The sequence below is a fragment of the Gavialis gangeticus genome, unplaced genomic scaffold (genome assembly GCF_001723915.1).
Source record: "Gavialis gangeticus isolate Ggan-Ray unplaced genomic scaffold, GavGan_comp1, whole genome shotgun sequence".
In the NCBI taxonomy this organism is placed as follows: Eukaryota; Metazoa; Chordata; order Crocodylia; family Gavialidae; genus Gavialis; species Gavialis gangeticus.
The window spans coordinates 25,940,002-25,957,512 of record NW_017729025.1 but is presented as its reverse complement, the minus strand read 5'-3'; the positions used below and the strand labels follow the sequence as shown (position 1 = coordinate 25,957,512).

Here is a 17,511-nt window from a genome sequence, read left to right as displayed (position 1 = left end):
ATCACTTGTTTCTAAATCAAGTTGTAGGTGTCAGGTGATCAGATGGGTGTGGCATGGCTGATCAGCTGGGTTTACAAATCTACTAGGTAATCAGGCTCAAGCAACCAGGTAATACTTTGGTGTTTTTTCAGCACTGACAAGATGGTTGACGGAACACATTTGGATATTATTTCATGTGGCGTCTATTCCATCTTCAGGTGTAGAATCTATTAAAATATATTTATTTGAAAGGAGACTACTTGTACATGGGGCGACCAAACAGACTGCAAAGTTTCTCTGGACTGACGTGTATAAAAATATTCATAAAAAGGGTCTGGTTATTTTGTGTTTATTTTTTAAGTCTGAAATGTAAGTGTAGGCCAGCAGTCTTCCCCATCTCTAAACTGGGCTGTTTAAAATTAAAGTAAGTGCTGCACATTGATTGCAGCTTGGCATACTTTAATCTGTGGACTTTGGAAACTCTAGAATTTTCTAGCGGTCTCCAAAAGCTTTTTGTGTGAGGGTATGTTCCATGAATATGACGTCCAGTATGATCTGGTCTTTTTCTTTTAATTGCTAACCTGTAAGCTTTCTGTAGAGGGTAGGTGATTTAGCATATTCACACAGATCATGCCTATTGCTAGAATTTATGGCTTAACTTTCTTCCAGTGTTCAGTAAAAAAAAGTATATCTAAGAATGTTAAATTGTGATGTATAGTAACTTTGGCTTAATTGAGAGATTATCTTTGAAACAAAACATTGGACCAATAAGAATAAACCTTCCCAAAATACCTTTCTCTAAACTGTAATTTTTCTTCCTAATTGTTTGATAATACCTCAAGATATCTGGAGCTATTTTGCAAGTAGAAGAGTTTTATAGCTCCTATGCCAAAAGCTTAGATCACTTCCTTAAGTTCTGAGTGGCCAAAATTCAGTAAAACTTAATATTGATAATGTAAAACTATATCAGACTCTTCTGATGCATATTTTTTCCTCTTTTTTTTTTCACAGAGACTAATAGACAAGTCCCGAGTAACCTGTGTAAAATGGGTACCAGGTTCGGAAAGCCTTTTCCTAGTAGCTCATTCCAGTGGCAGTATGTACTTGTATAACGTGGAACACACTTGTGGCACCACAGCCCCACACTACCAGCTACTTAAACAAGGAGAAAACTTTGCAGTCCACACTTGCAAGAGTAAATCCACAAGAAACCCTCTGCTTAAATGGACAGTAGGTGAGGGAGCCCTGAATGAATTTGCCTTTTCCCCAGATGGGAAATTCTTGGCATGTGTGAGCCAGGATGGCTTTCTTCGTGTGTTTAACTTTGATTCAGTGGAGTTACATGGTACAATGAAAAGCTACTTTGGAGGACTACTATGTGTATGTTGGAGCCCTGATGGGAAATATATTGTAACAGGTGGAGAGGATGACTTAGTGACAGTTTGGTCTTTTGTGGACTGTCGAGTAATAGCTAGAGGCCACGGACATAAATCATGGGTCAGTGTTGTGGCTTTTGACCCATATACCACTAGCGTAGAAGAGAGTGACCCAATGGAATTTAGTGGAAGTGATGAGGATTTCCAAGACCTCCTTCATTTTGGCAGAGATCGAGCAAATAGTACACAATCTAGGTTGTCAAAAAGGAACTCTACAGACAGTCGTCCAGTAAGTGTTACATACAGGTTTGGCTCAGTAGGTCAGGACACGCAGATCTGTTTGTGGGACCTTACAGAAGATATTCTCTTTCCCCACCAACCTCTCTCGAGAGCAAGGACACACACAAATGTTATGAATGCCACAAGTCCGCCTGCAGGAAGTGGTGGAACTAATCCAGGAAGTAATGGCAACAGTATCACAACACCTGGAAACTCTGTACCACCTCCTCTTCCACGGTCAAACAGCCTTCCGCATTCTGCAGTCTCAAATGCTGGCAGTAAAAGCAGTGTCATGGATGGTGCCATTGCTTCTGGTGTTAGTAAATTTGCAACCCTATCACTACACGATCGGAAGGAAAGACACCATGAAAAAGATCACAAGAGAAATCATAGCATGGGACATATATCTAGCAAGAGCAGTGACAAACTGAACCTAGTTACTAAAACCAAAACGGACCCAGCTAAAACTTTGGGAACACCTCTTTGTCCCAGAATGGAAGATGTTCCCTTGTTAGAGCCTCTTATCTGTAAAAAGATAGCACATGAAAGACTGACTGTGTTAATTTTTCTTGAAGACTGTATAGTCACTGCTTGTCAGGAGGGATTTATTTGCACATGGGCAAGGCCTGGTAAAGGGGTAAGTTTTAATCCTTAATGCTGCATCACAGAACTAGACCTCTGAATAGGCAGTTCTCTCAATAGAAATGAATGTTGAATATACAGTTTCTTTATGCTTAATGTAAAAAGATTATTTCCTCAGAGCCATACTTTTGGATACTGCATGCCATATTTCTGAATGATTTGAAGCGTCTTCAGTACAGTTCTTAAATATAGTTGCCTTCCAACAAGAGAAATACTGTGCATCTAAAGTAACAATTAGTGTTCCTATATTTTAGTATAACCACAACACAGTGAAAGCTATTTAAAATGTAGGTTTAAAGTCAGTCACTGGAGTGACAATATTGTAATTGGTCAGGTGTTTTCCTACTAAATATTGCAGTCATGAGTAGTTTATGAAAAGCTGCTGCTGTGATTCAATCATGACATGGCGTTTTATACCTTAAGTGTACCATCTGAAAACTGGAAACCAAAGCATTAACCCTATATACCTTTTTATGGATTTCTGCCATGTTCATGTAAGACATTGCATCTTATGTCAATTATTTTTATGAACAATTTATTTTCAAATCCTCTAACCATATCAGGGATTGTTAGCACGCCTGTGAAATTTTTGAGTCTGTTCTTAAATATGTTAGTACAGTACAGACAAAAGATTTTGATTTTTACTTTTGATTTATATAGAAGTCCATCCACGAGGAAGATCACTTAAGATTTCTGTATAAATGGCTTCATATTTTGTCCAATATTATCAACTTTCTAACCAACTTGGAGGCAGATCTCCTTTAAGGCAGACACTTGTCCTATCAATTTAACTTTCATTAAAGTAATCCGTTTTTAGATTTTGAACCTATTGGGCCATCCTCTTAAACTGGAATACAGTACTTATTTTGTCCACTGCATGGCAGATTTGTTTTTTATCTCTTTGAATAAGTCTAGAACTAATGGCTGATTTCTCTCTCATAACTTTAAGCGCCTTGTGCCAAGATAGCTTTGTTTGCCAGCAACATTTTAATGAGATTGACACTATTTTTAGAGCAGTAACTGCACCAGTCTAGTAGAGGATGCCCTTGTTATTTCCAGTGGTTTTCAAACAGTTGAGAGGTTTATATTATCACATTACTGGAGCATTCACTTCTAAATTATCAGAATATTTTCCCAGTTGAACTGCTTAAATGAAAATACAAGGTTCCTTTGGTCTAAACTACTTGATTCTCAAGAGTCCTGTTTCCAAGTTGGAGCAATGAATAGACCTGAGGAAAAATAAAATATAACTTTATATCTCTGTTGCAAGGTAGTTGTGGCAATCTTAAAATTACTTCTTTCAGAATCGTCTCTAAAAGAGAACTGGTGATTCTAGCTGCTTTGAAATGCCAAGCTTCTGTGGTTTAAAACCAGCCGACAAACAAAACCTTTAGTTTGTCTGTCTTAGTGTGTGTGCACTTTGTGAACCTTTCTCCCACTTGTTATCTTTATGTACACTTGATGACTAGATTTAAATCTGAAAAGTGTGCAAACCTTTTGGAAAAAGGGCACTGCTTTACATTTTATGGTTTAGTACATGGGAGGTGGGGGGAACGGGGTCCTAGAATATTAAAACTACATGAGCTAAAACAATAGAACCACTTTTCTCTTAATTCTGTGACTTATTGCAAGCCACAGCTTGGTTTTTGTTTATGCTTTTTTTTAAAGTAACTTAATTATATATGCATCAGTGTCTCAGGTATCCAGCATAGCATGCATCTTTTTGTTTTTGTTCCAGATCTGTTTTTGCACCCCTTTAAATTTTTTCAGATAGTAAGTCAGGTTTTGTTAAACTGAAGGATATGTAATTTTAAACAGATGTTTATGCATTGATTTTTTTTTTTGATTTGGAATACAACATTTCAAATATTTCAGAGATAGAGTATGCAGTACCAAAAATCAGGATTTATGTATTTGGCCACTATGGAAAACTTTAATTACAGGTAAGTCTTTTTCATGCTAAATTTCACTTTCAAAATTAATATTGCACACTGATGTAAATGCCATATTGTTTAGGATGTATTTGCTTAAAAATTTTCAGATGGATTTGTTTTTCTGTTTGTTTTTTTTATTTGCATTTACAGTGAGCTCACTCTGCTGGTATAAACTAAGTTTTGGTGGCATGTTTACAGGGGGTTGGGAAAATATTTGTGCCAGAAAGATGTTATAAGCATCCTTTTTGTTTATGAGAGCACTTATTATAACTTTATACATATTTAATGAGAATTGTCCAAGTATAAAAACACTTATGGTAACGTCTCTTTACTAGGTTATATACCACACATTTCTGTCCTGCCAGTGGCTTTATCCCTGGGTAAGTCTGGCACTCTAGGATATAAAGCTGCTACCTTTTAGTCTTCCTCTCACTGACTGGCTCCTTGACAGTCAACTGCCCCCCCTCCTGTCTTGTCCTACAACAACTAAACATGAAAATTCTCTCTTTTTACTAAATTCATTCTATTCTTGCCTTCAAGGGCCTCCATTGAATTCCTACCACTGCCAACACACAGCATAAGACAGAAAATTGAACTAATTTTACAGTACAAAGCGTGGCTGCTGTTGAGCCAGCCCTCTCTTTCCCTCTTCTTTTTTCCTTCTTTTTGTAAGAGCCATCAAAGCATGTATATGGCCAACCCTGTGACCAGTATTCTCCTCTGACCTTGTATGCAGCATTTAATCTCTGCTGCTTTTGGCTAGAAATCTCGCAGTGGGTCTTCACGGCAGCATGGGGCACTGCCGCACTGTTCTATATGCTCCGTGCAGTGAACACTACAAGCTTTTTGAATTACAATTTCTGTTAAACCATCGTACCTTGAGCTTCTTCATTGGATAAGCTGTTCTTGTCAAATATGAACCAAACAAGTTTCTAAAATTCCTATGCTAACTTCTGGTCAGAAATAATGCAAGAAATTTACAAAGATAAATTTAAATTGGACCAGTGGGATGCGGACGGATGACATGCTTTAACAGTCCAAAATTAATCGTGAATCATTGTTCTTTTCCTTTGGAAGTCTGACTTTACAGAATTCAATCTTGGTCTCATTTGTGGAGGGTGCGTTGATGTCTGAGAAGGTAATTGTAGCCATATTGCCTGTGGGGATTGCTCCCTAGGTAAACCTAGGGAGGGGGTCATAGAAATGGCTATCTTATCCCTACTGTGTGAAAAACAGCTTAAAGGGAGCTGGAAATATTAAACTGCATACAGATTGCAGTGTCAGTTGCTTCCAACTGTAAGGATCTACAAATGCAGTCAAAATGCTGGGCACATCTTTATGCAAGGCAATTTACTTGAATGTTCGTTACTTTGGCTAAATCACTTTTACTTGGCACGACTAGCATCCTAAACGCATTATTTTAAAATAATTATTTAATTTATTAAAAATAAACTGAATTACCTACCCAGATGGGTGACACACACTTAACCTGTTCATGGTGTTCTACAACCACTTCATTTTATTTCAAGGGGAAATTGCCCACTCTATCTCTTGTAAGAGAGCTCAAGGTAAGATGGGACACAACGAAGGAATACTCGAGTGAAATGGCAGTATATACCCTGGCAGAATGAGTACGTTACCACTTGGTAAAACAAAATGCACATGGAATTTAAATATTTATTTCATTCTTGTTGTACAGGAAAATCTAGACTTAAATTATAACATCCTTGCATTTTCCAATTAACTACAATTGTAGTGCAGTATCATGTTTTGGTATGACTGTTATGGTTTAAAAAAAAAAAGTACTTAAACATTCATGTACTATATTGGAATTAAAAGCGGTTACACGTACTAATTTTTCCTCAATGGAAAGGGGCATTTCACCATTACAATTGAAGTTCAATTGCTGATTTTTAAATACTATCAAATAGTTCTCTTTCAAAAGTGGCATGGTATCTATATAAACTTCAGGGATGATTATAGTAAAACTGAATCCTGGCTGTAAGGCATTAGAGTACCAAACTGAAATATTTGAACTTTTCTCTAATGGGCATAATAGCAGGGTTGCACCTAGCACACCTCATCAGGATGAAATTCAACTCATACTGTGGTGTGATGATTTCTAGCAAGGTGTGCACAGTGGAAGTATGGCCTAGTGACTTCAGTGAAGCCAGCGAAGATCAGAACCCAGTAAAAGCTTTATGATGAGGGTGTCTGGAGTAGGAAATAACATGACTTTTACTGAACACTTCCAGAAATTCCTTGATTTGAACTATCACCTCTTAATTTGATTATGTATTCAGAATGTCTGTATACATCTGCCCCTCTAACAGTTTAAAGCTACTAAATTGATATTAAAAATGCTGGCCTGCCTTTGTTACAATAACAAAAATTCGTGTCAGTTAATTTATTGTCAGATTACATGTAAAAATTAAAGACGATTTTTTCCTGCATTTTTATGAATTCTGTATACTTGAGTTTGTTACAAGATTGACATGTTAGGTGATACTGTACAAAATTGTATTGACTATACCTTTAGTGAATATCAAAAGTAAAATTCATATGTATTTCCTTTTTACACTTCCATCTAACTTCTTGACAACTTGAATAAATTTCATAGAGCCTTTCTAACATAAAATATTGTTAAATTAACTGTTGCAATAATTAAGCTTTAAGAAGTATTGTTGGTATATTTATAATTTTAAAAAAATCATGTTTGTTTCATACTGCTTATTTTTAGCTGTTCTATTGTCACTGTTACAGCTGAAAAACTTTACTAAATACTTGACATTAAAAAATTTGCTGGGGTTGTCCTCTGTATACTGATGTTAAATAAAAATGTGTGACTGAACTGTAAATGTAGATAATTTTCAATACCTTTTCACATGAGCTAAAAGCGGGAATGGAAAAAATTAAAGGTTTTTCAATGCTGTACATACTTTGCTAAACAAATGGGTGCAGTGAAATGGCTAGCTCCTTAACTGTTTTCTCACATAAAAGGATTAACTAAATCGCACCATTTTTTCTAAGTAAATATATTTCAAATTTGTTCTCTAGCTAGTATCAATCAAATGTGGGGTTAGAGCTCTTGCTTCTAATTTTCTAATTCTGTTTTCAAGATCACGTTTGTTCTGATACGTAAGGATTAAACAAGCAATTTGAAATAAATTTGGTAAAGCGATGAATTCAGTTTTAAGCTGGTAATTTAGCCAAGTTTGAGAGAAGCTGTGTCTATGCACATCCATCAAGCAGCAGTTGAATGGGATTTTTGTCGAACTCTACAGGAGCTCTTTCCTCTGAACTCCAGTTCAGGCTGTGGTGTTCATCTCAGCCTTGCTTAGACCTTGAAGCTCTCTGGTAGAAAATGGAGATAGCTGCCTTAAAGAGGTAGCTCCAAAGAAGTTGTTTCAGGGTCTTTGCCATCTAGAAGTAAAACTGTTTCTGAGTTTGATAGTGAAGTTAGGCCAGTGTGGCCCCCTTACTTCCATCAGAAGTGAATAAGAATACTTCATCAACCTTCTCCATCCTGTTGAATAAATGCTAAGTTTATTTGTAAAAGCAGCCAAGAAAGATGATTGGGAGACTTGTTTTCTAGCTTAGTGCTCGTCTTTTGGGACCTTTTAAAGTTCTTTTTATTGACAGATTCTGGAGTCATCCTGAGTCCTGTCAAACTAAGGCAGAGATGTTTCCCTGTTGAAGCGCGACTTCTGTAGAGTCACTGAGAGAAGTCTCTTTATCTAACTTGTTGGATTTTAAACATCAGAGGATTGTCTGGTACTTCAAGAGGTAGGAAGGGGGCAATCTGAATCCATTTGGGCATGGCAGTGCTGCTGTTCTTGTTTTGTTTGTTGTCTTTGAAAGTATGTGCAGATGGAGAGACAGGTGAAGTATGTCCTGAAGGCTTGCTTGAGTCAAATTGTATTATGTGCATTGGCTGTTCAAACTAGTTCAATTGAAAGTGTTTAGAACGTGAAAGAAATCTGATCTTCCCATTCTGCAGCCACAACGAATGCAACTTTTGCAAAAGATATCTTAGAGCTGTAACATGGCTTCTGCTGCCTTTGCACAGAAGTCCTTGAGGAGATAACTACTAGCACTGATCCCTTTCTGTTCTGGTTTTAAAATTGACCAGTTGTCTTCATGATGAATTTCCTTCAGTTTAAGTTTTTAGATCTTGTCTGTGTCTAAAACTAACCGTGTTCTTGGGAACGGAGTAGAAAAAGAGGCAATATTTACCTGGTTTATTACAATTCTTTCTGTTGCTTGTGATGCAACTTAAATGTTGGAGGCAATTCTAGTCCATAAAGGCTAGAAAATATTATTCCATTATATGAGCCCTTAACTTCTAAACTAGGTCAAAGGTCCTGCTGCCTAAGTCAGATTGCCTGGGTCACTGTTGTTGATAGGAATCTGTGTACTTCAGCAGACACCTAAGGAAAACTTGCAAGATGGCTGTCCCCAACCATGGCCCAATATAAGGATATATGCTGTCTGGACACATGCCTTTTATATTTAGATATAGGTACTAAACACGTGAGTGTTTACTTTCCCTAATCCCTGCACGTGTCAAGGGGAAGAAGGGGTTTCAGTTGGGATTTAGAGACATACTAGAATTTAGCTTTCCACTTCATCCAAAGGGTATTCTCTAAAGCTAAAAATAGAGAGTAATACATAGAGGTGAAACTGCAACCAAGTACTTGTGGTGCTGCTCACACTTTTACCAAATCCAAGGTACATTTTTCTAGTTGAATCTACTCTTAATACTTGGGCAGACATTACTGGAGTAACACAAGAAAAAACAAGTGCAAGGCACTTCAGTAATGACACGTGGCAAGCATATTGGATTCTGCTTTGTTAAAATAACTAACAGGCTTTGCATGACTTCTCCCATTCTCACCATCCAGGAATTACCTTTGCGATTTGGTGGGTAGATAAACAGAAAGGATTTGTTCTTAAGTAATATCTCTAAATTAATTCAGTATTGATCTTAGGATGTTTTAATTAAGAATCTTTTTTTTTAAAGTCTCATTTACTGTCTTAATTCATGCAGCTTGGTATCTTGAGATGATGATTATCCAGGTACCTGACCAAGCTACTGATTTGACGTCCTTTGGAAACGAATTGGGACCATTGTAGCATTTTTTTAAACATTTGGGCTATCTTATTCCTGTTTGCCAAAGTGCAAGCGGGTGTAAATTAAATTAGTGTAACATTTTTGTGGCACTGGTTGCATCAGTACAAGTGCAAAGGACCGTTTAAGCAGTTTAAAATAGACTCGTGTAAGTCGTCTTTAAACATGTTTTTCAGTTTTAATCTGTTAAATCTAATTTAGCTTTTCTTGTAACTTCTGTTTGTACCAGTTGCTTGTACAGTATTGTTACTGCTGTATTCATAGCTTCGTTGTTGCTTTTTCTCAAGGAAAAATACCAGGTAAGGAAGATGCATACAGTAGTCTAGCTATTGGACTAATTGCATTTTATGGTTCCGCCCTGATCAGATTATATCTTATTTCTTGTTTCACGTTTATCTGAACAGAGACTTTAAAATACACTGACTGCTTGGGTCATAACAGCTGGAGCCTAAAAGCTTTTGTATTAGCCTTGTTGTCATAAATATTTTTTTCTGAAATATTCACTTTTCTTGTGGCTGGATGTTTCCATCTGCAGACAGAACAAGTTTAGAAGAATGTTTATTTCCTTTCCATGATTCATACAGTCTCCATTCTGAACTAAGCACAAATATAGCTAGCTGATTTGTTACTGGATGAAGGGCTTTTATTGCTAGGTATGAGTGAATAGGAATGAACTAAATGAGTAAGACCTAATGCTCACAGAAAATATTAAGATTTTTGTCAAACCCACTTGTGAAACCACACTACATATTCTGTCAGGTTCATCCAACATAATCATAGTTCCTGAGACTGCTGCTGACTCTATTTTAATTGATTTTATAAATACGCCATGGAATAGAGAACGTGAAGGGATCCTTCCCTAACCTCAAACTTTACTTTTGTAAAGAGAACCACAAATAGTCTGAGCATTCTTCCCAGTTTAAGTTGCCTGTAACTTATGTTCTGTACTCGGTTTGTAAAGTCCTGTCTTTCAGGAAGATACGTTATCATGGTTACAAACTCAAACTTTCTCCCACTGATAGCAGCAGGCTTTGCACCTTAAACTTAGTGAAATAAACTTCAGTGAGAGAAGCTTATGCACTGTGCGCTCCTAGAGCTTTTGGTTTCCTGTAAATTCCTGATCTGGGTCTTCTGTTCCCTTTCTGGGTGGTGGCATGAAAATACTTAAAGGTAAATGTGAAAACAGTGCAGTGGTTTAAGGTATTAGTTGTTCATAACTTGCTCCCTGCTTGCACACTTAGGGTCCTGTTCCCATTCTTTTTTCTGAATATGTAGCTTAATATTTCTTTTTCGTAAAATGTGTGTTGTGCACAACAGGGTAGACTTGAAGCTACTGTAGGAATAAGAATTTGTTTGTGTTTCCTGTCTTTTTGGTTTTGATTAGTGCAAACTTAATGCATTAACTGTTCTTTTTAATATTTTAAATGCGGTGCAGTTTGACCCCCCCCCCAACACTGCAAAGAATCTTACGGCCCCTTGTTAGGAATTACTGAAATAGGCTAATGCACTTGTGCAGCATATTTAATGTTGGCAGGATATCAGTTTGTTTTTTTTCTGTGCAAACTTCTGGTCTTTATGATGCCTTCTGAAAACAACTATATAAAACTGAGCACTTAAGATTTCAACCCATTTGGGGAGTGAGGTTCTTGAACAGCCCTATAGTGGTGGCTAGCAGTCTAACGTGCATTAAGATGGGGCTTGATTAACTTCTGAAAGATGTTATGACATGTTTGTGTGCGGTGGCAGCAGACTGGACAAAGACCTAGGGAGATGCTTTACCCACAGTCCTGTGTTCCTATTGCTTAGATTAAAGCTGCAGGACAGTTCAGAACATGGATTGAAAGTGGCATTTCTGATGTTCCAGCCACTGGACCACATTTTCCTTTTGCTTATGAGGAGGGTTGTGTAGCCCAGGAGATGAAGAATCTCGCTCTTTGGGTTCCTGTTATCCCCTGCATTTGAGCGGTTCCAGGACTCTGTGTAGAGTTCATTGGTAGATTCAGTGGGGTGCCCTACATGCTTCCCAGAGCCACCACTTACCGTAGCCACCACTTCATATGTAATAAAACCAGCACATTCCCATGTTTCACAGAAAAATGCATTTTAAACAAAGATTTGCTAAACCTGATGGAAGTGATCACTGTTCCCCCTCCAGAACCTGCATACCACAGTCAGCTTGTTGGAAATACCATATTCTTTTAGGATTTACCTTAGACTACAGATTAATTTGCATGTGGACATGTCAGACCACTGATTAATTTGTCACAAGAGGGGAAATATTGGTGTCTTGGGCTGTTTAAACACAGAAAGTCCTTGTAAAATGTTCTTAGCCAATCCAAATCCTTCTTGCAAGAAAATGAGATTTGTTAATCCTAGCTGTGAAAATGCACAATTTGTGGAATATGGTATTACAGTGTATGCTCTGATTAAGAGTTCTGCTGTCACTGTCACTTATTTTAGTTGCTATTTTGAAATAAAAGCTTTATTTTCAAGCTTTCAGAAGTGCCAAAATAGAGTTGCTCTTAAAAAAAAAAGTTTCCCTTGTGTTTAGTTCCAGTTTTTTTCAGCATAGTCCATGCAGAGAAGGGACTCTGTCCTTGCTTGTATAATTACCTGTGCAACTACCTAAATAGCTTCTCTTTTGAAGGTCTGAATATCGTGCTTTGTGTATTTCATAACCAAGCCATGTAAATCTTCCTCATGGGCTACTGGCACATAACACAATTAATGAGTAAATTGCCCCTGATTTGTGCTCTAGTTAATTTACAGATTGGTCATGTATCCACTCTTTACAGTTTGTCCAAGTTAGCTGCTTCTGGTGACTGTCTGCCCAATAGGTGGTTGGGAGGGGCCCACTTACATTGACCCATTAAATGGCCACCCTAAAATGAAACTGACTACAAGAACAGACATGTGACACCTTCCCCTTTGTACCTTCCTGAGAGAAAAGAAAAAAAATTAAAGGGACAGCTTACTGTGGGATTGCCTGACTTGCTCTGTAGTAGAGCTGTCACGTAGCAAATGTGGTGTTTTTGCACCCGGTGTGTATGAGTCAGTTATGGATTGACAGATACGCTAAACAATTTTGTTCGCTTTTGTAGGTGCCACATATATAGAGGACAATTTGAAGCAGAGTGTACCTTGGTATTCTCCATACCTATCTTCTGCCATGAAGTTCGTCATTCATGTGGATGCATCCCATGTCTGTATTGGTGGATCAGATATTTTAAATCTTAAAAGATCTTAAATCTTAAAAGAGAAATGACAGTTTTATCTGAAACTAGTTTTTTGTTACTTGGACCCACCAATTCAGAGCCCCTTCCACTTCTTTCTGTGGTTCACAAGAATAGCACTGTTTTTCATATAGTAGTGGTTCCTGGGTTCTTGGATTTAAGGGAGAAAGAGCTCCTGTAGATTGTGAATGTCACTGATTCTACATTCCTATTGTTAGTTGCTGTCTAGTCTTGTTTAGCTTGATGGATCTCAGTCACAAGAACCTAATTTTGAAGTAAGAATTGAACCTGTCTGTAAAATAGAAGTTTAGAGGAATTGCAAGAAGGGCATGCATACCTGTGTAGCAAAGAGCAACATGGTATTGTTGATCAAATATAGTTCCAGCTTAGATGGTATTTGGATCTTCTGACATGTTTATGACTACGTAATGAAAGTGCGGTGTGCTTGGTGTAGGTGCTTGTTTTAAATCTGAAGTCTGGTGTACAGAATAAACTTGAACGAATGGCTGGAGAAACAAGTAGCTTGATCAGATGCTAACTTCTATACATACATCAAAGCAGAAAATATGTGCTTAAATATATATCAGACTAAGCATGTATAACTGCATTTGTAGCTGAGAATTCATAGTAATTTATGAACCTGAACTAAATCAAGCCACTATTCCATTTTAAAATGCAGCATATTTAAATGAGGTAGGATGCTTCTGAAGAAAATCAAAGGTAAAATTCCCTTAAATTGTAAACTTAAATTCTCTCATTGAATTTTCCCCCACTGTTCTCACCCCCAACTACCAAATGGAAAATTTAGTAAAAACTTTCAATTGAATTGTATATTACCTCTTCTTTTACTGACTAGTGAGGGACCAAGAACTGGCACTTGGCAGTAATGGAAGTTCATTGTCCAACTTCTGGGTTTTTTCTAATACTGATTGTAGAATAAGCCCATTCGGACTGTTTGTTTATTTAATACAGGATATTAAGGGTATTTTTAGCAGTGTGACTGACTGCTTAGAAATTGCTAACAATGGAAAAAAGTACAAGGCAAGCTGAAGTCAGCTGTGACAGATTCATACGATGTATCCTAAATGCACACCAATGTTGATTCATCTCAGAAACATTGATTAAATGTTATCGTGGAACAGGGCAAGTGACATTATTTGCAGTAGTACTTGGGTAGCAGTGAAGAAGGTGCTCTGTGGGTAGTACAGACAAACAGTTGTACTGAAATTTGTTGCAGACCATTTTTATTCTTTTAAATCAATGTCAGGTTCTCTTGCTGGATTAATGTAAACTGCTTTGTTTGCAGGGTTTATTGTCATCCCAAAACCAGGCCAATTCTCCAAGTGGAACTGTAGTATAGCCATCACACTACTGCTAGCAAATCTTTGAACACAGGACAAGAAGTAATGACAGTGGAACCAGCAGCTGTTCTTCAGGCAGAACGCGTCACAAAATTATAAAATGGCAGAGTGTAAACTTGGAATTATGTGAATCACATAGTACTTTGCAAAGGAATAATGTAATGAGACCTTATTACAGCTAATATGTCTAGGCTGCTCACCCAAAGAGTTTTCCTTTAAAAAATGCTTCTTTTGGTGTTGCAGTAAAAAATAGTAACTTTTCAGTTCTCTTTATACTTTTCAAGTTTGGTGTAATTTAATATCTCTCTCTCTCTCTCTCTCTCTCATATATATAGAAAGATATAAAAATATATATAGAGAGAGAGTGTGTGTAAAATAAAGTGTTTCTTAAATCCAAATAAGTTCAATGGTTAAATTAGTACTTCACCATTGTTTATTTTGCACTGATTTTTTTTTTTTTAACCAGAGATGGTTAGAAGACAGCCTGGAATGCACTCATGGAAAATGAAAGTCATTACTTTCTGGCTTAAAAATGTAATTCAGGAAGATGGATGCTGCAATCATAGATTTTTTTTTTTTAAACAAAATTGTTTTGCACTTAAATAGTCTAATGCTAGTGGAGAATTACTTTAAAATGGGTGTTCAAGCACCAGAAAAGCTATGTTGTGGAGAAAAGATCCTTTGTATCTATTAAACATTTATTTTAATATTGTTGTTTCCAATTGCAATCAACTCTGTATTATATGTATAAATGTAATTCAGTGATTTGGGGAAATGGATCATTACACTAGTAATTTTCATCATCATTTAAGAAAGTGATATTTCTAATTCAGAAAATACATATTATTAAACTATCTTGAATATGCAACTTTGTTTATTTTTTGTTTTAAATTGGATCTCTTTTGATGTAATCAGTCCTTTGTTGAATTAAATGTTTGGTACAGAAATATATCGTACTCTGTGCAGAACATATTCCTTTTAAAACCTCTCATATCTAAGACATTTTGTTTCATATTTAATGGTGTTTAATTGGATTAGGGAAATGAAAAAAATTGTTCCCCTGCACTTCTGAATAAATTTCCAGAGCAAACCCACTAGTTCTGAAAACAAACCTGATTTCTGCAGTGCAGTGACCTTTTACAATTACTTATTGGTACAGGTTGATACTGTGTTTGTGTCTAAATTAGGTTTTTAAACTTTAGAAATGTTGAATTGTGCTGATTTTAACTCTTCTTGTGCAGATCTATTGTCAGTTGTCTACATACTTTGATTTCACAATCTGAATTTAGCTACCAAACTGTTGGTGTAGACTTCTATTTTTGGGACAACTGCTGTGGTGAAATACTAGACACTTCCCCCTCCCCCCCCACACTGTGAAATTAAAAGTACTGCCAGGGGAGGGCACAGGGTTATAAACACATCTCTTCTGGAGATGGAGATGTCCAAGTAGTTGCATAATCTAGTGATGTTGATTGCAGCTGATCACAAACTGTCTTATTAGCAAAAAAAATTCATGCCTCACTTCTGCCCTAAAGAGTTCTGCTGTTGCTTTTAGTAGGAGGAGCCCTGTCACTAATTTACACAGGCCAGATGCATTATTTTGATCTTAAGTAACAAACCTATCTGAAAGCATCTGGTTGATTTAATGATAGAATGGAAACTGGCTGCTTTCCCCATCTGAATCTCCAGATGTAACGTAGATGAACGTGGAAACATTGAGATTCTTCATCCCAGTGTACTTTAAACTTTTGGTCTGTTTTTTTTTTTTTTTTAAACCTATAATGGGACTGAGGATTGGGTATCCTGCATCCTCTAAGCCAGCTGCCACGCGTGGCACTTAATAACACAGTCTGCTTCTGGCCAAAGCACTGAATGGAACCAAATTGCTTCTCCCTGTAGTGGGAGTCGATAAAAGGGGTGGTTCCTTTTTCAAGCAGTTGGGAAACTTCCATGACCGGCACCAACACATAAAATTCCTTGCTGCGTTGGACTTCCCAGTTCTATTGTGCTAGCCTCCCATGCAGGCCTTAAAGGTAAGAAATGGACTTGAGTGTGGCACATTTTCCATAAAATACAACTTGTATTGGGAACTTGTTCTGGGGACACACAGCACTGTCATGCTTCAAGCCCAAGTCAGTATCCTGTCGTCAGGCGGAGATATTTAAAGCAATAAAACTTAGTATTACAGTCTGGCAACATTATTTGAAAAGTGTTGTCCAAAAAACATTGAGAGCTGAAAAAGTGTAGCAAGGAATCCTTTAAATGCTATGTGGACTGCAAGTCATTGCAAAGTTGAAGGTCCAAGAGAAGTATTTATTTGGAACCAAATACTATGAGAGGTGTCTGACCAATACACTCTTATAGAGTAATCCATCCAACAATGCAGGATTGAAAGAGGAACTGACTATAAATGATTAAAGCTGGTTAAATTGAACACTCTTCACATGAATACTTGTACACAAGTGAAAATAAAAAATAAAAGTAAATTTTAGCATAGAATGCCAGTACTTGTTTTATGACCTGTTTATCCCAAGATGTACATATCTTAATTTTTTATTTAATGCCACCAAGGGTCCTAATTAAAGTGCTTGGCTATTGAACCACTAGTCCAAGTTTTATGCAGTAAAATATTCATTGTATGTAGAGTAGCTACCTATTGAGGCAAATTCCCAAAGAACAAAAATTTAAGTTAAAAAAGGAATTCAATGAAAATTCCAATGATTTTTTTTTCCAATTTCAAAGTAAAATAATACATATCATTTCAATACAATAAGATAAAGGTAATTCATCACTTTAAGGGAATTGGTAATGATGTGCTATTCAGCAATAACTAATTTCCAGTAGTTAGTCATTTTCTGCTTTGTATGAGACTTTACATGCTATGCTGAGAGATTAAAGGCATTTTTTGACATTTTGACTAAAAATATTTTTAAAATTGAGTGCAATGTGTTAGCATTTTGGCTCATATGAACTATAATTGTACAGAATTTTTTTAAATTACTACAAAAATTGAGTACTTGCTATATAAGAATTGCATGGTTGTGAGTATAATAATCCAAGAATATAATTGTGCAAAATGGCAGTAGATCATATATGTTTTTTAGAGAGAAGCTGAATACCCATTGTTGTGTGAGCAGCAGCCGGTTTGACTAATGCTATGAGAGACTTTACGTTAGTGTTCTTATCAAGTCAAGTAACTATCAGGAACAAATTCCAGTCTGATTTTAGTATGCATGTACATTTGAAAACTGACTAATCCATAGGAAAGTAGGACTAGAAAGGACTTCATGAGCTCGCCAAGTTCAGCCACCTATTCGATGGCAGGATCATCCTTGACAATAGTCTAACCTGCTCTTGGAAACTTTAGGGATGGAGATTTGACAACCTTCCTAGATAGCCTGACCACACTCCTAGGAAGTTCTTCCTAATCTCCAACTTAAATTTAATCTACTGAAGCCTGAAGTCATTGCTCCTAGTCCTGTCCCTTATGGTGACAGGATTATCTCCATCCTCTTTTTATAAATTGGACTCCTGGAAAATCTGTCCATATACTTCTTGAAGTGTGAGCCCCAAAAC

General features: G+C 36.8%; 1 protein-coding gene across 11 annotated transcripts in view; it reads left to right on the top strand.

Moving 5' to 3' along the window:
* The window catches only part of WDR20 (WD repeat domain 20), a 78,298-nt gene extending 63,410 nt beyond the window's left edge, over positions 1 to 14,888 (top strand). For 2 of the 11 annotated variants that reach the window (XR_002097613.1, XR_002097610.1), the window contains 2 exons: positions 991 to 4,219; positions 13,881 to 14,410. Coding sequence is in view for 7 of the 11 variants with exons in the window: in XM_019518547.1 (XP_019374092.1) it covers positions 991 to 2,271; positions 4,546 to 4,608 (1,344 nt within the window). In the remaining 4 variants the exon portion in view is untranslated. Of the gene's footprint in view, positions 1 to 990; positions 7,069 to 7,852; positions 7,997 to 13,880 lie in introns of those variants that run through there. The other 9 variants (XM_019518547.1, XM_019518543.1, XM_019518549.1 and 6 more) reach the window with 7 other exon arrangements.
* The last annotated feature ends 2,623 nt before the right edge of the window (positions 14,889 to 17,511 follow it).